The sequence below is a fragment of the Podarcis melisellensis genome, assembly GCF_964234715.1.
Source record: "Podarcis melisellensis genome assembly, chromosome: 7".
NCBI lineage: Eukaryota > Metazoa > Chordata > Lepidosauria > Squamata > Lacertidae > Podarcis > Podarcis melisellensis.
In genome coordinates this window covers 21,670,549-21,697,270 of record NC_138539.1, presented here as the reverse complement: position 1 = coordinate 21,697,270, position 26,722 = coordinate 21,670,549, and the positions used below count along the sequence as shown (strand labels likewise).

The window sequence follows — 26,722 nt, the reverse complement described above, 5'->3', positions numbered from 1 at the left end:
TCCTTGACCTCTGATAATGCCTCTTGGCTGCTGAGGTAGAAGACAGTAGGGTGGATGGGTATGGAAAGAATTTGCATTCATTTCTCCACCCACTTTCATCTTTGGCCCTGCCCACCATGGGCGTGCAGCAATGGAAAGCTGTTCGGATGGGATTGTGGCCTTTGGTCTGAAAAAGATTCCCCATACCCGAGAGACCAACTAGCACAAGTAGCAGATTTGGGGCCTAGCAGTCCTCTACATTTCCCAAGGTACACTGTCTTAGGCTACGGCATAATTGCCACACTGTTCATTCTGGTCTTGCGCTCCTGTCACAATAGTTAATAATGCTTGGAGTTCAGGACCAGAGTATAATTATCTCCAGAACATCCTTAGGGAAGGGAACATATAAAATCCACTGGCACATTCAATTTATGGATTCAGAAACAATGCAAAGCGAGTCAAGAAACAAATAAACCCCAAGTGTATCATTAAAAAGTTGAGAGAGGTTTGTGTGGGTTTTTAAACTTGCGAACTATTTTTTAAATACAGAATTGGAATCACTGGAATCAGCCTGCACAAACAAGTGGATGAAGCTGGTTTACACCCAGATGACCACTGGTCCCTAAAGCCCAGAAATATCCACTGTAACTGGCAGCAGCCTTGCTTGCATACAACACTAAGTCACAGTTAACGTCAACCATTGTTTGGTTAATAAACCATGGTTAAAGCTCAAGTCATCTCCCAGCCAATCATGCAAACCATGGCTTGCCAGGCCACAGCCTAGTTTCTCTTCCCATTGCCTTCTCCACATCTCCCCAATATCCCAAACATCTTCACAGTTCACTAGCAATTCCTCACTGGGCTCACAGCCTACTTACTATTGGCCAACTGTATAGAAGAGAGTGTGGAAACCCTGCTTGGACACTCTTGGCAACTGGCCCTTGCCTCTCCCATGACTCCTTTGTCTCCTTTGTCTGGAGAAGGCAAGGATGATCCCAGGACCTTGGGTGGAATTCAATCTCACTATTATGAACGTTCCACCTGTGTAAGGTTTTCAGTTTGCCAGATGGAATGATCTTCCACTTTCCTTCCCTGTGTGCTGTTCTTGACCCACCCACCCCTAGTCACTTTCAGGGATGTATGGGGGTAGGAGAGCGGGGAAGGCTGTTGCACAAGCAGCAGTCCTAGAGCAGTGCTTCCACCGACAGGGCTCTTCAGGTACAAATCTGGCCCCTTGTGTGCAAGTAAAGCACATGTCCTACCAACGAGGAATGACCATTTGCCAAAACTATTATAGCCCGCTCTTCATTTTAAAAATCTAACTCCAGAGTGGGTTACAGTATAATATGCAGTAACATAGATTACATGAAACCAGGAAGCATAAATGCCATAATAAAAGACAGCAGTCAGTGAGGCCAAAGCTGCCCAACTCCATGTCCAAGGTCAGTACAGGTGGGATCTGTGTAGAAAGGGCATTCTACACTTGGACTGCCAGCATATTTTGTTGCCTATTACAGGTGTTGCCACCTATCACAGATTCAGCCAACACTGAGGGCAGCACCACCTGGGCTCCCTGCTGAAATACAAGAGGCACCAATAGTACTGGCATTCCACTGGCTCTTGAAGACACAGCTGTTTAGGCAAGCATTCCCCTGAACTCAAACTTCCTGATCCAATTGTTTTAATTGATCTTTTAATAGTTTGAATTGCTATGCTTTTTGATGGACTTGTTTTATTGTAAATTTTAATTATGAATGGTTTGAATGATTCGATGGAATTGTTTTATTGTGCATTTTAACTACGCATGGATTTTATAAACGATTTTATACTTGTAAACTAAATAGAGGCCATTTGGGCATGTAAACTCTTTACAAAGTAATACATGTTTTAATTTTGATTTTTAATTGTATGTTTTTATTATTACAAATGTGTTTTCCAAGAGCAGGTGGTCCTAAACTATTGAGGCCCATCAGCCCATGATGGGATTTATGGTCCAAAATATCTGGAGGGTAGCAGCCTGCTTTAAACAAAGTATACTGAGTGCTCTTTCATGGATATAAATGTATATAGGTAAGATACCTTGGCCTTACATCTAGTGATGTTTTCACTAGGTCTGTCACAAATGTTTTTTGTTGATTTGTTGATTTATTTCCAAACATAAAGGTAAAGGTAAAGGGACTCCTGACTGTTAGGTCCAGTCGCAGACAACTCTGGGGTTGCAGCGTTCATCTCACTTTACTGGCCGAGAGAGCCGGCATACAGCTTCCGGGTCATGTGGCCAGCATGACTAAGCCGCTTCTGGCAAACCAGAGCAGCGCACGGAAACACCGTTCACCTTCCTGCCAGAGCAGTACCTATTTATCTACTTGCACTTTGATGTGCTTTTGAACTGCTAGGTTGGCAGGAGTACGGACCGAGCAATGGTAGCTCACCCCGTTGCAGGGATTCAAACCGCCAACCTTCTGATCGGCTAGCCCTAGGCCCTAGGCCACCCACGTCCCATGTTTCCAAACATAAGTGACCCTTTACTTGAAGCTGTCTGTTTGCTGTGTGTACATGAAATACATATTAAGGCAGGAATGGGGAATCTGTGGCCCTCCAGATGTTGTTGGACTCCAACTCCCATCAGCCCCATCCAGTATGGCCAGAGGTCAAGAATGATGTGAGTTGTAGTTCAACAGCATCTTGGAGGGCTACATGATCCCTATCTCTACGAGGAATGCTGTATATGTGATGAAGCACACCTGTCTCTTTCACCACCCCTCTTTAGAAAAAGAAAGCTCTTTCATAGTTTGGGCTAGCTTTCTGGACCCCAGGCAACACCCACAACAATTAGAAAGTACCTGTAGACATGCAAACGAAGCAGAACAGCACAGTCTCTGATTAAAAAACAGCTTTGACAGTTCTGGAGGGCTCAGCTCGATAAAAGTTTCACATCAAACTGTTTTCTGTTATCACTGACAACTTCATTGCTGCAGAGCATTGCCAGGAAGCTCCTGGAAGTTCCTGCAATTGCTTTGAATGTCTGGCTGGTATTGATTGCTCAGCTAATGGCAAAAGCTTCTGAACGAAACTGCAGCTGCCAATTTGTAATTTATGACCATGAGCGCCTATTTCGGCCAACCTTACTACTAGTGCACCTGAGCACAGGAAGTGGACAATAGTCAGATACGGGATTTACTGAGCCCAACAGGGCAGCCCTTATCCACCTGGTGCCTTCCAGGTGTTTTGAACAGCAACTCTTGTTGCTGTGGCTGATAGGAGTTGTAACATTTGGAGGGTACCATGTTGATGAAGGCCATAACAGGAGTGATATAATTAAGCTTGGGCAAGGGTCGCAAATAGAACCCCCTGCACTTTCTTATAAAATTAATTTAAACATTGGTTGGTTTTTTTGTTTTTGTTTTTTAAAGGAGACAGCACAGGGAAATGAGGATGAATATGGGAAAGGTGAGTTTTAGCCTCTAAGGAACAAGGAACTTGAGTCTTCCGCACAGGAGAGCTACCGATATGTAAATAACATGGCACTGCTTTCTTTGACTTCCTTGGAATTTTCTCTCTGCAGAAAGTAGCTGTTTTGTGAGACTGCATGTCAGAGGAAATGCACACTGTGTTCACACAGCAGCTGACTTTTGTGGCTTCGTTCTTTGTTCTTCCTTTTAACCAAAATAAAAGGGCAAGCAGATTGAAAGCGTGTGATCTTCCTTTGTGGGGAGGAGGAGAAAAAAGCAATGCCGTAAAATCTCCTTCATGAAATTACATGGATAAATTCCTAGGGAAATCAAAGTCTTGCACTTAATTCAATGGCGCAATAAGTAAAAAAACCAGTAACCTATTTCTCTTCATTTCCTGTATCTTGAAATAGTAGCAGACAATTAAATTTAAACACATACGCACAATATACTAAGGAAGTGATATTTGTCCATTATCTGTTATATTTACTAACACCAATTCCAGGCAGCGCACACAAGATTACAGAATTATAGACCACGGGTTTATAATAGTAGTGTGCCTAAAACATACTGCGCCGTAAATATAAAGCTTGCAAAGACTTGTTTTACTGAAACAGAAATTACATTGAGACCTAATTACATGTTTTACTTTGGTAGTGTATGAAGAGACTAAGCACAAAGTCTAGCATTTGCAGGTGAGTCTGCAAAATTCAGGTACATTTATATGAAGTTGGGGGAGGGGGGAGAAATGGGTGGGAGGGCAGCCAGCACCCAGTCCCCCTCCCAAATCTTGACAGCCTGCTACCTTCGCAGCGGCCACTGCGCTCTTTCTGATTTTGACTTTACCTCTTCTGCTCTGCCCATCATTTCCCCCACTGCAACAACCCACATACATTTCAGAAAAAGCTGGGGTAAGGTAAGGCTGATAAAAATACGAGCCAGCCTCCTTTCCCATCCTCCAACATCGCTCTCTAGCCTCTGTCTGCATTCTTCCTGCCACAGTATCTCCTGTTTTTGCGGCCATGTTTCTGCTGCAGCTATTTTAAATTGCTGCCTTTTTTAAAAAAAAGAGGAAGGGCTGTGTTTGCTTCAACACAGCATGTGTCCTTTAAAACACACTGAACTGTTAAGTGCAAGAAAACTGGGGAAAGGCAAAAGATCAGGCATAACAGGAAACAGAGGGAAGGATCACTGATGAATCTGCTGAATCACTGATGAAGTTCCAGGACTTTCCTAAGGATGCCTATACAGAAGAAGAGAGTGCCTAGTGCTTACGGTAAAAAATAGGGCAGACAAGATCTAAATTGGACTCAGAGTCAGACCAGCAAAGGAAGCAGACAAATAAGCAGATTTCTGCATCCACATCCCTTTCCAGACTGCAACATCAAAGTGGCAACCATGAAACTCACTGGTTGACCTTGGGCCAGCCACTATCTTTAAGCCAAACCCACCTCACAGGGTTGTTGTGAGGATAAATTGGGGAGGAGAAACATTTACACCACCTTCAGCTCCTTGGAAGAAAAAGTGATATATAAATGTACCAAAAAAAATATTATTTTTTGCATATATTGCCTGCTGTCACTCAGATTCAATACTTTTCATTCATACGTTCTCTTGCTAGTCAAAAGGCTAAACAATTAAGGGTGCAACCCTATTCTTGGGAACTTACTCCTGGGTAGACATGCATAGGATTGCACTGGTAATGCTCTTAAGAGAATCACTGATTCTAAACACGGCTCTCTTAAAGATTCATCCAGCTGCACTCTAAGAGCTCAATATATCACAAAGCAGTACCCCCCACAAGACTTTTTGGTTCATCCCAATAAACTGGGTGTGGTTGTTTAATTAAAAAACAACAACATGTTTTCATGACATTGGTCAAAGTAATAGAGTAAAGAGTGAAATATAGAACATTTCACCCTCAACACAATCTTTCTTGTTGGGTTTGCTCTCCATCACTCTACAGGTGATAAATTTAAGGTGTCATGTATATCAAAGTGTGAAAAAAAGCTGTTTGGCAATTCATAAATACCACAAAGTGAAGGGTTTCTTGATATCTTAAGTGCTATTTAATGAATATTTCAGAACTGGCATTTCCTGAATAGACGGGGGGAAGGCAATTCTTTCTCTCATACATTTTAAAACTGCATTCCAATACATCCTCCCTCAAATGCATTTTTTAAATTAAAAAAACCCCTGTCATATTATAGTGCAATTACTTCAAGTTTACTCTTAATCATTATTCAGCCTAAGGTGTGTGGTCTGTATCGACATTGTAACAAAGACTTTTTGGGTGCCTATTGCGATCCATAGCACATTAATTTGAGGCATATTTAGTTAAAATCAACTCAATCTGGGCAGCAATCTTCTGCATACTTATCAGGAAGCAAGACCCATCAAACTCCATAGGTCCTACTTCTGAGTAGAAATGTACAGAACTGTGCCACATAAGCATATTTTAACCGGGAGTGCAACATAGTTTATTTGTAGCATTATTCCTGCTGCACAGAATAATAAATAATAATAATAATAATAATAATCTGCCAATCACCCATTCCCACCACCCTTCTGAGTAATACCCCTCCCCACCTTCTCACTATATAGAAGGGTCTGGTAACTTCTGTTTCAGTGTATCTGAAGAAGTGTGCATGCACACGAAAGCTCATACCAAGAACTAACTTAGTTGGTCTTTAAGGTGCTACTGGAAGGATTTTTTTTTTTTTACTATGGCAGACCAACACGGCTACCTATCTGTAATAATAAAGCGATAAAACATCAAACATTAAAAACTTCCCTAAACAGGGCTGCCTTCAGATGTCTTCTAAAAGTCAAATAGCTGTTTATTTCCTTGTCATCTGACGGGAGGGCGTTCCACAGGGCTGGCGCCACTACCGAGAATGCCCTCTGCCTGGTTCCCTGCAACCTCACTTCTCGCAGTGAGGGAACTGCCAGAAGGCCCTTGGAGCTGGACCTCAGTGTCCAGGCTGAACGATGAGGGTGGAGATGCTCCCTCAGGTATACTGGTCCGAAGCCACTTAAGGTCAGAAGCCACAAAAAAGGTCAGATTTCACAATAAACCATAGTGTGATGTGAACGAGCCGAGATGAGTCATTATTAAGGCTCATAGTAATAATAAATTATGTTTGTTTATTATTTCACACAATGTTGCACGGACTGATCTTTTTGTTGTAAAGATGGTTATTTCAAATTGTTTCTAGTATTTGTTTTGAATTGCTATGCTTATTTTGTGAGGCACTTTGGGCATGATTTTGTAGAAAAATGGCATACAAATAAAGTGACTGTGATGAGCAAAGGAGATGAGTGAAGGCCTGAACCAGGCACTTACTCTGTCTTTTCCTGCTTCACCTACAACACCCAAACCCGGGAGTTAGACACAGGATCTGAGACCAACAGATACAGAGCAAAGTTGTTCCAACTGCAAATACGCTTTCTCAGATCACTTCCCTTGTGACACTACAGCTTGATTCTGCAAGCCTGCTGGAGAGGCTGCCCCTTTGCTGCCAGGGTATTTAATTGCAAATGTTTTCAGCAGGTGACTCAATTCCAGAGACTACCTCTTTGACATAATGGAAAATAAAAGGAGAGAGATGTAAGTAACAGCCTTTCTAACGTAGGAGTGGGTAACAGGAACTTCACTTTTTTTTATTTCCCCTTTTAATTATGCCTACATACAATTGCGCTTCAGCCTTAGGGATTTTGGAAAGTCCTGCTGGAATCAATTGGGTTTACTTCTGAGGAAACCTGGTTAGCATTAAGCTGAAAGCTAGCTGGCTGTCTTAACTGCAGAGCAATAAATCATGACATTGTGTTGTTACGCAAAGGGGATCATTATGCCCAGTCCTAAACTTTTATATGCTGGTGCGGCAGATCATTGTATCAGGCATTAAAGAAAAGAAAACAAGTTTGCAGCCTGAACTCAGTGTGTTATTTGCTAACCCCGAATGTCAAGCATAGTTGATTGTATATGGATTTCTTTTGCTGGTCCCATAATATCCCCAACCATTTTTCACAGAGATGTCTACATCCTCTCCAAAGGCTTCCAATGAAAGCCTCCCAATTCTCTCTAGTCGTGTATCAACATCTGCCCATCGCTTTAGGCTGCCATCACATCTTGCATTTTTATTCTGTATTTTGTAATGTAGAAAAGGATGCTAAAGCAATGCTGAAGGTTTCTCTTCCAAATGTGCTAGCTGTCAAGGGAGTAACTGGAATTTCAACGTTAAGGGATAGCTTAATTATTTTTCCCCTACGATGCCCTCACACCCTCCAAACCTTGATTTCTGTAAAGTGAATTCTCCTCCTTTCGTAACAATTGAGCTGGGAAGTATGGCTCACTTCAATCTTACTGGTTTTTTTGTTTTGTTTTTTTGTTCCATGGTTAAACTAGGAACTGTGTGGCAAACAACTTGGACTTGGTTTACACAGTACAATAAGCCAAACTAAGGCTTCATGCCCACAGTGGTATATTAAATTTCCCCATTTCACTGCTAATTTCTGCACTGTATTTCCACTTCCACATGACAGAGAAGTCACTTCTGGAAATCTAGTGGAGGTTCAGCATTCGTTTCCGTATTAGTAATTACTTGGGGGGGGGGATGTTTGCAATCCCATTATCCTGAAATATTGGGAGTGCAATGTGATGAAATTTAGGGAGGTATACTGGCATACAGGGAGACAGGTGGCGCTGTGGATTAAACCCCAGTGCCTAGGACTTGCCGATCAGAAGGTTGGTGGTTCGAATCCCCACGATGGGGTGAGCTCCTGTTGCTTGGTCCCTGTTCCTGCCAACCTAGCAGTTCGAAAGTGCAAGTAGATAAATAGATACCGCTCCAGCGGGAAGGTAAACAGTGTTTCCGTGCACTGCTCTGGTTCGTGGCTTAGTCATGCTGGCCACATGACCTGGAAGCTGTACGCCGGCTCCCTAGGCCAATAAAGTGAGATGAGCACTGCAACCCCAGAGTCGGCCACGACTGGACCTAATGGTCAGGGGTCCCTTTACCCTTACTAGGATATGGTTCTTTCCTGACACTTTCATGGGGGGAATCATTGGGGAACAGAAGCATGCTTTTGCCGAAAGTGTGAAGGAGGGGTAACTCTGTCCAATGGTCTTTGTTACAGTGCAACACAATGCACACTGGTATGAACGAGATTTGGTGTGACATGCCAGTGTATCAGCCAAAAGCTATAGTTCTGTAACACAACAGGAACTGCAGTGTGAAAGGAATGTTAGAAAACAAGACAGAAACCATAGTATTATATTAGGATACCTGCTCTGGTCCTCTTAACATTTTTTTCCTTCCTAGTGTGGCACACACATGCTCATCACTGGACCACTATGTGACAGCTTGCATGAGTACTTTTTGCCAGAAAGAGGCAGACTGCCTATGTTGCTTATTGCAACATGAGAACCGGCATTTTGTTGTGGCTCCCTACTTGTGAAACGCTCTCCCCAGGGAGACTCATCTGGCACCATTGTTACATATCTTTAGACACCAGGCAGAAACATTCCTTTTTCATCAGCTCTTTGGCTTCTAATTCTCTATGGCCTTTTTGTGTGGGTGAGATGTTTTAATCTAGTTTTTAAAAAACAGAATTGCCTTTTAGATGTGTTTTTTTAAGGCTTGTTTTAATGTATGCATTTGCTTTTTGTTTAAAACATTGTAAGTCGCTTCGATTTGCTGTGGCCCAAAAGTGACTAATGCATTGTAATAATAAATCTAATCATCACCATCATTATCGTTCTGAAATGACTGAAACATGGTTACTCTTGAGATAACTGCCAATTATCACCACACAGTATGAAGGCTGCCTGTTGGCTTTCCATGACTTCTAGGCCATGTGCTCCCTCTTCTGGAGAAATGTAAGGTCACGTAACCAGTCAGATTTAAACATTCACAAGCTGCTCATCATTTCATCCCCATTCATTCCAAAGTTAACAGATAAAACACGCTACGTGCAGATGCAGAACTGAAGCCAGAAGTTGCATTTCTTCCATAAAGTATTGATTGAGCTTTGAAATGAACACACACCCAACAAATATCTTATTCAGTGAACAACTCTCCCAGAAAGAGAAATGCATTTCTGTAATTATCTAGGATGGCAGATAGCAGAAACTATCTAGGATGGCAGATAGCAGAAACAGGACTATTCCGGGGGGGGTAGGTGGATACCAACTTTAGCCACCCCAGTCCTCTTCTGCACTTGGAGAACAGCAGCCTATTGGAAGAGCCTGAATTGGTCCAGGGAGAGAGGCCAGCACAGAATTGGGACCTTTCCCTGGGCTTAAGTCCCATGGACTGCAAGAAGATCAAACCTATCCATTCTTAAGGAAATCAGCCCTGAGCACTCACTGGAAGGACAGATCCTGAAGCTGAGGCTCCAATACTTTGGCCACCTCGTGAGAAGAGAAGACTCCCTGGAAAAGACCCTGATGTTGGGAAAGATGGAGGGCACAAGGAGAAGGGGACGACAGAGGATGAGATGGTTGGACAGTGTTCTCAAACATGAGTTTGACCAAACTGCGGGAGCCAGTGGAAGACAGGAGTGCCTGGCGTGCTCTGGTCCATGGGGTCACGAAGAGTCGGACACAACTAAACAACAACAACAAAACCTGGGCTTAAAAATGGCTAGCTATGCCATGGGTAATTGGTCTAATGTATTTTTAGCAAAGTATGTGATAATTTTTGGCACATCATTTAGGTCTTTTTGGGCATCACTATGTGGGCATGAGCTAGCCTAGAGAATGCTCGGAATCACTGGTCTTATTCATGAAAATAGCAATTAATATAAAAGTACAAGCAATTATGCTTTTTCTACATGGTCAGCAATCCAGGTAACTATTTTTAAAACATTCTGAACATTTTTAAAACATGCAAAATCCTTTGCATAGATATGCTGTGGCTAGCACCATATATCCTGTGAATAATTCAAATGGGGCATCATTCCATCATCAAGATTTATATCTTCAAAATGCATTCCTAGAAGGATGGACAGGTGCGATTTGATTATTCATAGACCATACCTTGTAGCTTTGGGGTCCCAAATGACAATGTCAGCATCAGAGCCCACAGCTATTCTCCCTTTCCTTGGGTACAGGTTAAAGATTTTAGCTGTATTCGTGCTGGTGACTGCCACAAATCTGTTTTCATCCATTTTGCCACTATGCTGCAAAGAAACCAAAAATAGGCATCAGCAAGGAAGGGGATACATAATCCTACTGCAAGCAAACTCACTCTCTGTTGAGGAGTGCGGGTGGAATAACCTTACCCAGAAAACCTCTAGGCAGAAAATTTCAGTATAAAAAATGTAAACTCCCAGTAATATGCTGATGTACGCAAATATAGCACCTAAGATGTAACTCTTTGTAACAGAAATATTATTTTGGGGAATAACCAGTTCAACATTGATAATCTTGCTCCTTAAAACTATCTGTTCATTTGTGGAATGAACAAAGAGGCAGTGTGGTGTAGTGGTTACAGTGCTGGACTAGGACTAGGACTTGGGAGGGTTCGAATCCCCATTCAGCCACGAAACCCAGCGGGTGACCTCATGACAATCATTATATTCCAGCCTAACCTACCTTACAGGGTTGTTGCATGGATAAAATGGAAGTGGGGAGAGAGAGGTGTGCACATTACCAGGAGCTCCTTAATGGAAAGGCGGCATATTAATGTAATAACAAATAAAGTAATTCCATTTGCTAGCCATCAATCTCCAAAGTGAATGGGATAATAAATGAATTTCAGTCATCTGTTGTTCACTTATTCAGAAAGTTCATAGCCCACAGTTCTATACAACAATTCTGAAGTGAAAGAACAACAGCAGCAGCAGCAACAACAACACTGGTTCCGTAAGAAACCAACTTACAGTTGATTCATAATCACCTGTACCTTGAATCTAGTTCAGAAAGGAACTGCTTAACCAATAGAGTTCACATGAGACTGGTGCGGTACAATCCAAAGAGCTAGCACAAGAAAACAGTTTTACATTTTGGAGCTACTGTAGCCTCCAAACAACCTTCAAGGCAGCCCCTTACAGATTATGCTAGAGTAGTCAAGTCAGGCAGTTCCCAGAGCATGTGTCATAGCAGTCTCTCTTTCAGTAAGTTCGTATCTTTCAAAGTATCTAATTCAAGTCCTGTGCGCTACGGAGAGTAAAAGAGGTGTCTGAGCAGGGCCGTTTTACTCATAGGTGCTAGGGGTACGGGGCCGAGAGTCTGGGGCCCGAGAGCTGAGTCTGGGGAAGAGCCCGCCCATCGGTTGGAGCGCTGTGGCGGGTTCTTCTGCTGCGGGTGGCGCTACACCGCAAGTTTGGGGGCGACCGAGCCAACGAGAAGCTGAGGCGGCCAGCTGGGTCCACTCTCCTGCGCGCCTGGGACTAGGCAACCGGGGGGGGAGGGGCGCCAGGTGGATCTTTGCACCCCGGGACCACATATGCTTAAGACAGCCCTGTGTCTGAGGATTTAAGTGCCTCCTCAGAGGCAGGTGGCTAACTTGTCATTGCTGCTTATATTGCTCCCCATTCCGTCTGAGAGCAAAATAAATCCTACTCACCACTCCTTTTTCCCACACAACCGACATCCTGTCCTCCACGCCATTCACCCCATTGGGGATCTTGGTAAAATCATCCTTCCCCAAAGCCTTCTGGCAGATGTCAAAGGTGCAGTTATCTGTCGCTGTCACAGTTAAGTCACCACTGGAAAAAAGAAACAATTCCAAATCTGAACGTTCAGAAACAGAACTTGGTACAAATGATGGACAAAGAATCAACCACAAGATACTGGCTTGGTTCTCATGTTATAGCTTTCTGTGACCGTGCAAACATGCTGGTTCTCAGCAAAGAGTTTGAACTTGCTTTGCTCCTCTCTGGTCCTTTTAAGACAGCCCAGCTCAGCGTGTCATCCAAATCCAGGATCATGGTTAAGGTCTCTTCTCCTTAAGCGCAACCTATCATCATAGGACCAGCCTTGGCTATATGTAGCTAAGGATGTCCCTGTGCAGAGCAACCACCATAGAGCAAACTGCCATCTGTATCCACACAACAGACTTCACCAGTTGGCTGCCACATGGCTACTGTTTTTATTTTGATCATTTACTTAAGCTGGTTATACCTTGCTTGGGAAGGGCTGTGGCAGAGTATCTGCTCTGCAAACAAAGTATCCCAGGTTCAGTCCCTGGGGTCTCCAGGTAGAGAGGGGAGAGCCCCTTGGATAGCTGTTGCCAGTAAGTGTAGAGCCAGATGGACCAATGGTCTGACTCAGCATAAGGCAGTCTCCACCCCCATCGTTCAGTCTGGACACTGAGATCTGGCGCCGAGGGCCTTCTGCCGGTTCCCTCATTGCGAGAAGTGAGGTTACAGGGAACCAGACAGAGGGCCTTCTCGGTAGTGACGCCCGCCCTGTGGAACACGCTCCCTTCAGATGTCAAGGAAATAAGCAGCTATCTTATTTTTAAAAGACATCTGAAGGCAGCCCTGTTTAGGGAAGTTTTTAATATTTAATGCTGTATTGTTTTTAACACTTGATTGGGAGCTGCCCAGAGTGGCTGTGGAAACTCAGCCAGATAGGCGGGGTATGAATACATACATACATACATACATCCCTAAACCATGCTGATACTATATTTCCAAAACAGACCACTTGGATAAAAACCTATTTTGGCAATAACAACTGCAAAAATAAAAAATAAAAAATAAACACAGCACACAGCACAGTAAGCTGAAAGACCAGCAGAACACAGAAAAACAACAACAGTCCATTATAAGATGCCTTCCAGAACAGAAATGTCTTCTCTAAAATGAGAAGGAAGTTAGCTTGAAGGATCTCCTCAGAGAGAAATTTCCAAATCTGTGGTGCTACCACAGAGAGGACCCTGTCCAAGGTATTTGGTGGATACTTATTTGCTGAATGTTTGTGGCATGAACACACAGACCGGGCCCAAATAAGTATGGCTGCCTTCATCTGTTTAATGGCCTTTTTGCTAAGGCATCCGGATGCTGCTAAGAAGTCATACATGAGTATTTTACATGTACATTGCATTAGCTTACTTTGCCAAAAGATTCATCAGGAAGTCTGGAGTACCAGGATCCGGCCTCAGGGGTGGGCCCATGACATGTGCTGCGGCATGGGACCATTCCTTATGCCAGTAGTGAGTGCCATCCGTTCCAAGGCCGGCAGCTATAGGCTCCCCATAAACAACTTTCCCTGGTGGAGGGGATAAGAAAATATATATATTAAGAGGAGCAAACTAACAATGCAGGCTTGCAATATTGTACAATGTACAGCTGGCTACAATATAGCAACATTTGGTTATCAGATATTTGAATATATATATATAAAAACCCAAATTCTACCAATATTGAATTCTATAGGGCTCTATCACACATCGATCTTGATGTTTGCACTATGAAATGGTGTATAAAAGGGTGACAACAGATTGGTCTTCTGGCCTAACAGAACTCTGATGGTGCAGGGTTCCTGATTGCAATGAGGCTTCTAAGCCTGTTCACCTGTACAGGCTTAGAATCCCCGCTTCATGCCTCCATGCAGCAGAGTAGTTCACAGTGGGATACTGGAGGGTGGCTACTTGTGTACATGTCCCCCCCCCCACTACTTTAACCCCACATACATTCAATCCAAATACATGAGCAAGGCTGGGGGGAAACCCAGCCAGATGGGCGGGGTATAAATAATAAATTTATTATTTATTACAGAGAATCTAGAAACGTGGAAGTTCTGATGACCAAAGCTGAAAAAACACAGAGAAGTTAAACGCTGTATTATGTTCACATTTTTTTTCTAATGCCTGTACAGTGGTACCTCTGGTTACATACTTAATTCGTTCTGGAGGTCCATTCTTAACCTCAAACTGTTCTTAACCTGAAGCACCACTTTAGCTAATGGGGCCTCCTGCTGCCGCTGCCATGCCTATGCACGATTTCTGTTCTTATCCTGAAGCAAAGTTCTTAACCCGAGGTACTATTTCTGGGTTAGCGGAGTCTGTAACCTGAAGCGTATGTAACCTGAGGTACCCCTGTAAATTTCAGAAGTTGCTTAATGGTTAAATTAGTGGAGATATGGCAAAACAGTCATCACATTAATCTGCAGCAGCCCAATGGCAAGAGTGCTGCAGCCCTTGAGAGATTGGTTTGTTTAGTTTTTGCAGGCAATAGTTATTTCCCCTGCTCCCTTGACTCCTCCTTTCCACTTCTCCCTTGCTTAGTTTTTCTGACCTCCTGATGTTATGTAAGGAGGAGGAGATGTTTTCCTTTTCCAAGCTTGGAAACTCAGAAGCTTGCCAACTTTTCGAGCAAAAGGTAGTTTTGCCTGTGTAGATGTCTCTCCTACGCACACGGCCCATAACAATCTTGGCAGGTAGGGTGAAGCCACCACAACCAGCAAACTCAGAACCTCCAAACAAAAAAATAACTCGCTCAAATCATGATTACATTGAAATAAGCCCTGCTGGATTCAATGGTAGATTTACTGCCTAGTAAAAGTGCTTTTGGAATTGTAGTCTAAGCCTAGCTTGATAGGCAGGGATGATTGTGTATGCGCAAATCTGAAGAGTGGCAGCTGCAAAACCTGCAGAAAGTTACCCTAGATGATGGTGGTGCAATTTAAATACAAAAAAAAAAAAAAGATTCTAAGCAGTTTACAAAGTATAAGGAATGGTTACTGTATTTTTCGCTCTATAAGACGCACCAGACCACAAGACGCACCTAGTTTTTGGAGGAGGAAAACATGAAAAAAAATATTCTGAATCTCAGAAGCCAGAACAGCAAGAGGGATCGCTGCGCAGTGAAAGCAGCAATCTCTCTTGCTGTTCTGGCTTCTGGGGTAGCTGCACAGCCTGCATTCGCTCCATAAGACGCACACACGTTCCCCCTTACTTTTTAGGAGGGAAAAAGTGAGTCTTATAGAGCAAAAAATACGGTATATAAACATTAAAACATCCATGATCCATAATTGAGAACCAGTGTGGCATAACAGTTAAGAGTGGTAGACTACAACCTGGGAGACCAGGGTTCGAATCTCTACTCGGCTATGGAGCTCACTGGGTGACCTTGGGCCAGTCACCATCTCTTAGCCTTACCTACCGGCTGTGGGGGTGAAATGGGGAGAAGGAGAACCATGTAGGCCACCTTGAGCTCCTTGGAAGATGAAAGTGGCATATAAATGTAGTAATTGAAAATAAATAAAATAAAGAATAAAATAATCCCATTAAAGCAGAACTAAAACAGGAAGTTCAGGTTGAGAGATCAACAGAATGGCTGTGTAAGCAGGTACCGTATTTTTCGCCCTATAGGACGCACATTTCCCCTCCAAAAATGAAGGGGAAATGTGTGTGCGTCCTATGGGGCGAATGCAGGCTTTCGCTGAAGCCTGGAAAGCGAGGGGGGTCGGTGCGCACCCACCCCTCTTGCTCTCCAGGCTTCAGGAAGCTATCCGCTAGCTGTGGGAGACGCAGCTCTCCCACGGCTAGCGGAGAGCTTGCCTGCACCCAGAAGCTTGGGGCGCGCTGAGCTCAGCACGCCCCAAGCTTCGGACTTTGCGCGGCTCTCCCACGGCTAGCAGATAGCAGCCTGTTCTGGGGGCTGGGGTTGGGGGAAGCTTGGGCTTCCCCCGCCCCAGCCCCGCACCTGGGGGGGAAATAATTTTTTTCTTTATTTCCCCCCCAAAAAACTAGGTGCGTCCTATGGGCTGGTGCGTCCTATGGGGCGAAAAATACGGTACATCTTCAGAAGCTGGTGAAATGCCAAAAAAGATGGAGCCTCTTGTTTTTAGCTGGGAGTGCATTCCATAATACCAATGCCACCAGAGAAACACCCAGCCTTCACTTTACCACAAGCAAATCATCATTAAGCCTGTGGAAAGACCAAAAAGGTTCCATCTGGCACCCAACAGTCACTTTTGGCATAGAAGTGGATCAATACCCTGAGCTGCATCCCCAAGCAGCAGAAAAAAGGGCATTTGATCCTTCTCTGTACACGGGTGGCGCTGTGGGACGCGGGTGGCGCTGTGGGTTAAACCACAGAGCCTAGGGCTTGCCGATCAGAAGGTCTGCGGTTCGAATCCCCGCCACGGGGTGAGCTCCCGTTGCTCAGTCCCTGCTCCTGCCCACCTAGCAGTTCGAAAGCACATCAAAGTGCAAGTAAATAGGTATCGCTCTGGCGGGAAGGTAAACAGTGTTTCCGTGCACTGCTCTGGTTTGCCAGAAGCAGCTTAGTCATGCTGGCCACATGACCCGGAAGCTGTACGCCGGCACCTTTGGCCAGTAAAGCGAGATGAGCGCCGCAACCCCAGAGTTGGCCACGACTGGACCTAATGGTCAGGGGTCCCTTTACCTTTTACCTGTACTTTCAGGGTTTGGTATGAATGCCAATAACATATGAAAGAATATGGAAGGTACCCTACAGCCAACCCTGGATTAGGAGGCAAATTAACAGAAAGATTCTAGAAACTTCATCTGTATGTTCAAAAGCATGTTTGATACTGTCACACAGTAAGTGACACTGTAGACTGGGATAGGAACCCATGGCTCTCCAGATACTGCTGGACTCAAGCTCCCACCAGTGCAGCTAGTGGTCAGGTATGATGGGAATTTTAGTCCAGAAATATATGGGCGGCCACCAGTCCACCATCTCTTCTGTAGGAATGCTGCTTTTTAAAAGAGAGCTGTAGAGGTGGCATGAAGAGGTATTCCTGCCTATGGTCGGAGGGCAAATGAGGCAGCCATGTTGTTGAAAGAAAGCAGGTTTATTTCTGGTCAGTGTCTGGATGGGAGACCACCTAGGAACTCCATATATGCCACTTTAAGGAACGAAAGCAGGAATGTAAACACACTTTTAAAAAGTCTAAATAATTATTTTATCCCACTCTGTCACCTCTGGTCAAAAATATGATTTCTGAAGCACTATTAATCCCCTGAAAAACAAAGATACAATGCTACACACATTCACCTTATTATCAGTTCTCTAAAATGAAGGTTTCTGTTTCCAGGCTCAGAGCCCGTGGAAATGGCCATGAATTTTAAAAACGCCTAGCCCATTCCATTCTTTAGTAATCTACTATAGCCCTACATTATTAGGGAAGGAGCCCCACTGAATTAAATGGGAGTTCCTTTTGAGAAAGCATGCTTATGATTACACTGTTAATACTGTATATAAAAGCAACATCATTCTTGGAACCTTTTTCCAAGTTCAGGAGGACCCATGTTGTCCAACCTCTCTGCAATGATTCAGTGGGCTGAGGGGCATCAAAGTCAATTTAAGCCTTCAGTCAGTCCTTATAATGTCTGTGCTGTATCAGAAAATACCTGTTTCGCCACTTGCATGGCTTCCGATTTTACTGTTTAGTTACATCACACAGCCAGACGGCCTGGGACCTCTTGGAACAAAGATGCAGAAATTTCTATGTCATTATTAATTTAAAAGATCACTCCTGAGACAGAAAAGAGGATTGGCAATGTTCACGCTTAATCACTGGTACATCGAGGATAATGGGGCCTGCATATCTGTAACTAACAGGCTAAAGTGCAACCCCATTTAACAGATACAGCCTGGATTTGGGTTTAGACACTGCTACCCATCAGCTAATTATTTTTCCTTCATTCTTTTTAAATAAGAGAGGTACTCTGGCTTGAGGCTGTGTGGAAGCCATGATCTCTGACTTGGTTACGTGACAACTGCTTGGCTAGTGGTGATGCTTACTGAACTCACCATGCACTCAGAGCAGATGGTAGCTTGAGAAAAACCAGGCCCAAGTTCAGACTGAGGCAGAGAAACTAATCAGATACTTCACTGTTATTTATGTTGGCAGTTGTAGCCTAAATACTAAAGAAGCAGGCCTGCCTGGTTGGACTATTTATTTATTTTATTTATATCCCATCCTTCCTCCCAAAGCAGCCCAGGGAGGGCGGCAAACGCACTGATGATAAAACTATTAGAACACCTGAAAACAAAGACAGTTATCCAATTTCCAGATGTGCCCCTGGGAGGCCCCCAAAGGTTTGGGGAGGCCTGATCAATAATATATGCACTTTAACGTCTACAGAATTGTTGACGTTGTGTATGCAATTCAGACCGAGAAAACATGACACCATGCAAAGATTCTACCTTTCCCACTTCCAATGATTTTGGACTGCCCTGGGGATTTTTTTTTTTTTTGTGTGCTTTGACCTACATATTTTGGCTGATTTCACAGTTTCTTGTGCTTTTACAAAGTTGAAGAACGGAGGATGAGAAAGCAGGCTCCACAGCATTGTCAACAGTGGCATCTAGTGGACAAATCCAGTGCAACAGGGCACAGAAAAGATAGTTTTCCTAACTCACGGATTTAGTACAGTGGGCCAGCTACTTACACCAGGGTTCGGATTTGGGGACCTATGTGCAACGGCAGAATCATGCAAAGTAAGGAACCCTCAGAACCACATGCTGTGAGGCGCAGGGCACCCTTTTTACTGGCCTCCCAAAGTCCTCACAACTCCTTCCCACAGACTGGTAAGCGAGGCACCGCCATGCTTATGTACTGCCTTCCCAAAGATGGATAATCAAGGCACCAGGCTTGGTAAAGGAGACGCAAGAGCTCTGGTAACATCTCAGAGCCCTCACACTTTCCAAAGCTAGTCCCCTAGTTCCCAGAAAATTAGAGTATTAAAGTATTATTATTATTATTATTATTATTATTATTATTATTATTATTATTATTATAATACAATTGAGGTTGAATCCTGACAAGACAGAAGTACTGTTTTGGGGGGACAGGAGGCGGGCAGGTGTGGAGGACTCCCTGGTTCTGAATGGGGTAACTGTGCCCCTGAAGGACCAGGTGCGCAGCCTGGGAGTCATTCTGGACTCACAGCTGTCCGTGGAGGTGCAGGTCAATTCTGTGTCCAGAGCAGCTGTTTACCAGCTCCATCTGGTACGCAGGCTGAGACCCTACCTGCCCGCGGACTGTCCCGCCAGAATGGTACATGCTCTAGTTATCTCTTGCGTGGACTACTGCAATGTGCTCTACGTGGGGCTACCTTTGAAGGTGACCCGGAAACAACAACTAATCCAGAATGCGACACCTAGACTGGTGACTGGGAGCGGCTGCTGAGACCACATAACACCGGTCTTGAAAGACCTACATTGGCTCCCAGTACGTTTCCGAGCACAATTCAAGGTGTTGGTGCTGACCTTTAAAGCCCTAAACGGCCTTGGGCCAGTATACCTGAAGGAGTGTCTCCACCCCCATTGTTCTGCCCGGACACTGAGGTCCAGTGCTGAGGGCCTTCTGGCGGTTCCCTCACTGCGAGAAGCCAAGTTACAGGGGAACCAGGCAGAGGGCCTTCTTGGTAGTGGCACCCGCCCTGTGGACCGCCCTCCCACCAGATGTCAAAGAGAAGAACAACTACCAGACTTTTAGAAGACATCTGAAGGCAGCCCTGTTTAGGGAAGCTTTTAATGTTTGATGGGCTACTGTATTTTAATATTTTGTTGGAAGCCGCCCAGAGTGGCTGCGGAAGCCCAGCCAGATGGGCAGGGTATAAATAAATTATTATTAATTATTATTATTATTATTATTATATGGTGCCTCCTTCCCAGGGCTGGGAAGCTTCTGCCGGGCTTAGGGAGGGAGGCGTGATCCTCATGCACGTGGCATCATGATGCCACCCCCCATCGCCCTTGCAAGCTGGTGCCTCTGGCCCCAACAAAAAATGTCACCACACACCACTGAGCTGTCAAAGATGAAAATGCCTTTAAGATCAGAGTGCTGCTGTCTTTGGAGTGCGTGAAGGCCCTGTTTATCCAACTATTTTTAAGAACACGAGAAGAGCCCTGCTAAATCAGGCCAATGGCCCATCTAGTCCAGCATCCTGGAAGGGTTAATTCCTAGTGTGTAAGGCAGAGTAATTCCTGTGCTGGCCAGATTTCCCCCCTGGAGTTTTAACTATTTCTGCCTGACACCCAGGGATTGAATGTCAAACCTGGAGATCTTAGAAGCACCGGTTCTGCAGCACCTCTGCACAATCTTTAAGCACTCTGGGTCAGAAACGTACCTTGCCTCCGTGCATCTGCGATCACCGTGGCTGCAGACTTGCTCATCACATGAACTACGTAGAGAGGGCAGTTCACCGAGTTTGCTATGGTGATTGCTCTCAGCGTGGCTTCAGCTTCCACTTCTTCCGGGCGACACAGTTGGTGCCCTTCTGGACCGGTTATTCCCAGGGATAACATCTTCTTTGCACCCTGCAGGCCAGCCACAGCGACACAGAAGTTAATGTTGCTACCAGTGGAAAAATTAATGACTTCTCTGCAACTCTGGTCCAGCTACCCAAGTAATTTAGAAGTACAAGATTTGAAAATCATTTGTACTGTGATGGTTAGCAACTTAGTTAGCTATGATTTGTAGTTTATCAGAACAAATGATTTTTCTGGATGTTTCGTTTTTTTAAAACACAGGCTTTGGAAATATATGTTGTGTTTATATCTTGTTATAAACCACACATATTTGCTTCTGTTCAGAGATGTCTTTGGGCTGGATCCAGATTCACAGCTCATTCCTAACCATGCTTATTCAGAAGGAAGTCTTACTGAATTCTATTTAGCTTACACCAAGGCAAGTGGAGTTAGAATTGCAGCCTTAGTGATGATTAGAGTAGACCCAACTGAAATAATGTCACTTTGGTTCCAGTGATTACCGGTATATTGTAAGTAAGTAGGTAAGTAAATTTTTATTTATACCCTGCCCTCCCCAGCCAAGACTGGGCTCAGGGCAGCTAACATCAAATGTCAAATACATTAAAACACAATCAAACAATTGATTAAAATACAGCTTAAAAATTAGAATCAGGATAAAATTAAATGACTGTCCATGAAATTACAACCATAGGGGTTGGGAAGCTCAAGTATTCATCAGGGCCAGCTGTCCATGAGCCAATAAAAGGGCCAAAGAGGTAACTTACAGGGTCCCATAGAGGGGGGTCAAACTGAGCCCGGACCAAAGGCCAGGCAGAACAGCTCCGTCTATTGGGTCTACTTTAAGCATCCCTAAGGCCCTATCTGCACAATACATTTAAAGCAGTATCACACCACTTTAAAGAGTCAAGTCTGGGAACTGCAGCATATTAAGTCTAGTGATTGTTGATAAAGGTAAAGGGACCCCTGACCGTTAGGTCCAGTCATGGCCAACTCTGGGGTTGCGGCGCTCGTTTTATTGGCTGAGGGAGCTGGCATACAGCTTCTGGGTCATGTGGCCAGCATGCCTTAGCCGCTTCTGGTGAACCAGAGCAGTGCACGGAAATGCTGTTTACCTTCCCGCCGGAGTGGTACCTATTTATCTACTTGCACTTTAATGTGCTATTGAACTGCTAGGTTGGCAGGAGCAGGGACCGAGCAACAGGAGCTCACCCTGTCGCGGGGATTCGAACCACCGACCTTCTGATCTGTGGTTTAACCCACAGCACCACCAGCGTCCCAGTGACTGTTGATAGGAGACTCCTATTCCCCTGTCAGAAATGCAATTCTCATAGTGATTTGACCATCAATCCTTCTTCCTAGGAAACTCTGAAAACGGTACATTTGAGAGGAACAGGTGTTTCCAAACAGCACCCTGAAAATGACAGTTCTCAGATTTGTGCTAGCCCTGCCTTCAGCATCACCATCTTCCACTAGCTCCATCTCTTCTGACTGAATATTTGGTGAAAGTCTGAAAGGGGGTCTGTGAACATTTGGCTGTGCATACATAGGCTCCTCTGGATGACAGAGCCCCAGTTACACAGGGCTCCCAATCATATAGAAAGAAGACAATGCACTTTCAGCTGAAGACATGTAGTCTGCCCCTCCAGACATTAACTGAATGTGGGGAGGTCAGGAGGGGCAGAGATGGCAGGGCCAACATGCCCAGTCACCCTCTGCCCTCTGTCTGTTAGCAAAAGATGTGTAATTTACGAATCGTTACAATCTTAAATACACAGGTATTGCTGCAATCGGTTACAGGGTGGATGAACGTTCCTGTGTCACCTTGGAGATAGATAATTACCTCTGCAATCAGATCCCCATTTTCTGCATGGACTTGAGCAATCGCACCGATTTGTTTGCACTGAGAAAAGGCAGAGTGTAGCTCTAGATCTCCAACCATATAGACACCTTTATATGCCATAAACATCTTAAAGGAGTTTACACCCTTTTCCTGGGCTAGGGTTTTCATCTCTTCTTTAACCTGAAAACACAACAAAAAATTGTTAAATGTTCAAATGCTCACAATATCCTCTTGAATTTATTTGGCATCAAATCTTACCATCTGATTGGCTAAATTATTTGAGTGTATTATTTGACAGATATTTCTACTTGACTGGCAGAACACCAAAATTTCAAAGGATATTCTTTAGGAGACAGTAAGATTTCTCTTTGAAATGTTGTAACCGATAATTATGCAATACTTTAATGACATGAAATAATTACTTTAGGGACTATGACTTTTTTTGGTTATGTATTTTTGGAATTCTTGTTTACTATGAAAAAGATAAGCTATTACAGTATCATTCAATTAATTTTTTTTATAATTAAATAACTTTTAAATTAGCTGTTTAAAAAAAATCCCAGGACTAAATCCTCTGGCTACTTTAGCACACCCATCTTGGAAGGCTTCAACTCTGGGCTCCTGAGCATGGTAAAAATTTAGTTTATTACATGTATATATCATTTTACACATCCAAAAGTGTCCTGAAGAGAATTAAAGTTATGAAATACTAAATGCATAAAACACTTCAATAAAAGAATACAGATACCAAATAGTACTAAGGGTTGTAGCTAAAGAAGTTGTCCTGTTTATGCAAGCTTGTGAAACTATTTATGTATGCTACTACTGTGGCCCGTGTTTTGTTAGCCCCAAAATGGAAAACGAGCGAGGTCCCAGCCATAGAAGAATGGCAACTAACTGATGGAATACGTGCAGCTTGCAGATTTAACATATAGAGCAAGAGAACAAGAAGAACATATGTTTAAAGAAGCCTGGAAAATGTTTACTGAATATATGGGTGAAAATTGTGTTCATTTAAAAATGCTGGTAGCATTAAGTTAAGTTCAACAGTGAAAACAAGTTTTGATGGATGTAACAATGGATTACTGAATGGTTTAGTTCATGTAAAATATGCAGGGATGCACTATATGCAAAATGAAAGAGAAGAAGGGAAGTCATTGATTTAAGGTTGTTTAAATGAATATTTTGAAATGTAAATCAGAAAATGTAATAATATATATATAGAGAGAGAAACATAACTTTCTCTCCCTCTTCTTTCCTCACCAATTCTCACATGAACCCCCAAGTCAAATCTGCTCCAGCAGGCAGGCAGAAACCCTAAAAGAAATCTGTGGAGTGTGCAGGAGGAAGAGGAAGAGGAAGAGGAAGAGGAAGAAGAAGAAGAAGAAGAAGAAGAAGAAGAAGAAGGGGAAGAAGAAGGGGAAGAAGAAGAAGGAGAAGAAGGAGAAGAAGGAGAAGAAGGGGAAGGACCACTGAGCAAGCTGAGGTCCACGAGTGAATGCAGCAACTTCATCTCATACAACCCATCATGTTTCTGTCCAAAGAAAAGTAACAATCTAAAACAGTACAAAATATGTACCTCCCCCACACCGAATGAACACAAGTAGCTGCCCAGCAAGAAGCAAGAGGAAGAAAGGCAAATTTAAATGTGCCTTGGCAAGAATGCCACACACACCGTTTTCCATGCAACTCGTGGCATCTGTCCTTGGCCCATGTTGGACACACTTGAATGAACAAACATGCTACTGGCCTTTTGCTTACCTTGTCGCTCCACCACGTGACGGCCACATGAAGTGCATAATCGCAGCAGACTTTGGGATCTGCCCAGCTTCTCCATCTCTCATAGGCTTCAATGAGAGAACAGCCTTTCTGAGGTATCGCAAAGTCAATGATCATTGTCGTGCCTCCTGCTACAGCAGCCTAAAAAAGAAAAGAAAAAGAGATTGGCGATGAAGGAAGTGTTGCAAGGTTCTGCTTTCTCCCGATTACCCTTTCAGTCCCTTGCAAAATAGGAAAGGCTTAAAATTCATGCACTGTTGAAGCATTTATTTCAAAATAAAATAAATTCCCATCATGCTCTGTCTCAGTTTTTTTTACTAAAGAAAGTAACTTGTGTGTGTGTGTGTGTGTGTGTGTGTGTGTGTGTGTATGTAGGAGAGAATCAATTCTCTCATTTTTGCTGTAGCCAGTCAAGCCCAGGCTCAGTGATCATTGGGAAGCTTGGAGGTTGACTAAGTAATTATATGGGTTATGCAATTATATGGGTGAAAGCAAATTTTTGTTGTGCTGATGGTAAGCACTGGAAGGAGAGGCTAAAGGGAGGCATACTGGTGTATGGCTCTGGATATCATGGATTCTGGGAGGGGAGTTTGGGGAAATGCCATCTTGCAGAATGGGGGGTGGTGGGATAAAAAAGCTGGACATTAACTACAGGAGTGCCTATGTTAAATACTTTGAATAATTGGAATACATATAATTGACAGATGGAGAGGCAGAAGTACCTCTATTTTATTTTATTTATTCTATTTTCTCTGTTAGAAGTCCTTTATCTTGGATTGAGGAAGACATACACAGGAAGGGGATAGTTGGGAGAAAGGTGGTCCCTGCAGGAATGGCAGGGTAGAAAGGTCCTCTCCTTTTTTCTCATTCCTTGGTTTCCCTTCTTACTTTTTGTTATTTAGACCAGTTTGATTTTTATTGTATTTTATGCCAAAAACTTTCAATAAAGAAACACTTATTTTAAAAGGTCCTGTACTAATTCGGCTATGCAGCTAGTTCTGCGATGCTGGCTGTGGTTTCCAGGCTACTGCTTCTTCTTAACAAACACAGCTGCAAATGAATGGATCTTAGAGTGCAAATATGTGGCTTTAGTTGCAGCAAACAGGAACCTAACCTGAAGTGCACTTCACCAGAGAACTGTCGGCGACATAATGCATTGGAAACAGGAGCATGCATGTGTTGCATGTGGTGTGTGTGTGTGTGTGTGTGTGTGTGTATACAGGCCAGAGGTTTTGTGCTGCACCAAAGATCCTGATGGAAAAGTCTGCAGCATTGCCGAGCCTCACCAAGCAGATGGTATGCAGAATGGGGGGGAAAGGGAGCCAGAAGCACCTTAGGCACTCAATTAAGCAGGGGCCGTTTTCCTAGTGCCGGCTGAGCTGGAAAAACAAATCTGTGTATCAGCAGAACAATACTGGAGGTGGAAGTGATGACTTTGAAATATGGCACCTGCAATACAGAGCAGTGTTGCATTAGAAACTAACACCCCTTGGGATGCTTGCTGAGGAACCCATTTGAAGGGGCATGAAATATATTTCTCCAGAGGCAGGGCAATCGCGTAAACAAAGGAGTGGAGATGGCGTAACCTGCAGGCGACCCCAAAATTACCGAGGGCAGCTGGTGAAGAGTGAAGAGCATGATAATCAGGGGGGAAAGAACTGAAAGCGTTTTAAGGGACTAAGATCGAGTAAGGGACCTGCAATGGCAGATGAATCTCAGGGTTAATGAATGCAGAATAATGCACACCAGTGACATGGACTGTTGATTTCTTAATGGAATGGCCTGAATCGCCTCGGGCAGTGTTTCTCAAACTAAGAGCCAGGACTTACCAGTAATCTTTGAGCCATGCTCAAGTGGACCTCAGCACCACCTCCTGCGCCCAGCACCTCCTCACTTGCCTGCCCTGCCCTCTGGTTGTGCCATGACCTTTTGTTGTGCCATGACAAAGGACCAAGCGACTGGCAGGGTCAGGAGAACAGAGAGCCTTGTGGGGAGAGGAGGGAAGGAAGGCCTCCCTCCTCTGAGGGGAAAAGGCCGCAGGAGGGGCTGAAGGAAATTTTTTGTGGCATAAAAGTTCAATACAGTGGTACTTTGGGTTAAGTGCTTAATTCGTTCTGGAGGTCTGTTCTTAACCTGAAATTGTTCTTAACCTGAAGCACCACTTTAGCTAATGGGGTCTCCCGCTGCCGCCGCACCGCTAGAGCATGATTTCTGTTCTCATCCTGAAGCAAAGTTCTTAACCTGAAGCACTATTTCTGGGTTAACGGAGTCTGTAACCTGAAGCAAATGTAACCTGAGGTACCATTGTATTGTTATTAATCACACATGAACTGGAAGTAGGGAGGAAATGGGGTAAGAGAGGAAATCGTTACAAGAGGAAGAAGTAAATACGTGAAAGGACCAAGGAGGAGGCATGAATGACCCTGGGTTAAGGTAGAAGTTGGGTGTGGAAAGAATGAGAGAAGAA

The 26,722-nt window shown here is 43.9% G+C and overlaps 1 protein-coding gene across 1 annotated transcript in view; it reads right to left on the bottom strand.

Moving 5' to 3' along the window:
- The window catches only part of DPYS (dihydropyrimidinase), a 45,568-nt gene that overhangs the window by 8,143 nt on the left and 10,703 nt on the right, over positions 1-26,722 (bottom strand). Inside the window, exons 2-7 of the mRNA XM_081918872.1 lie at positions 24,238-24,396; positions 22,477-22,656; positions 20,495-20,684; positions 13,497-13,653; positions 12,005-12,146; positions 10,474-10,616 (exon numbers count right to left, since the gene is read on the bottom strand). Of these exons, the coding sequence (XP_081774998.1) occupies positions 10,474-10,616; positions 12,005-12,146; positions 13,497-13,653; positions 20,495-20,684; positions 22,477-22,656; positions 24,238-24,396 (971 nt within the window). The remainder of the gene's footprint in view (positions 1-10,473; positions 10,617-12,004; positions 12,147-13,496; positions 13,654-20,494; positions 20,685-22,476; positions 22,657-24,237; positions 24,397-26,722) is intronic.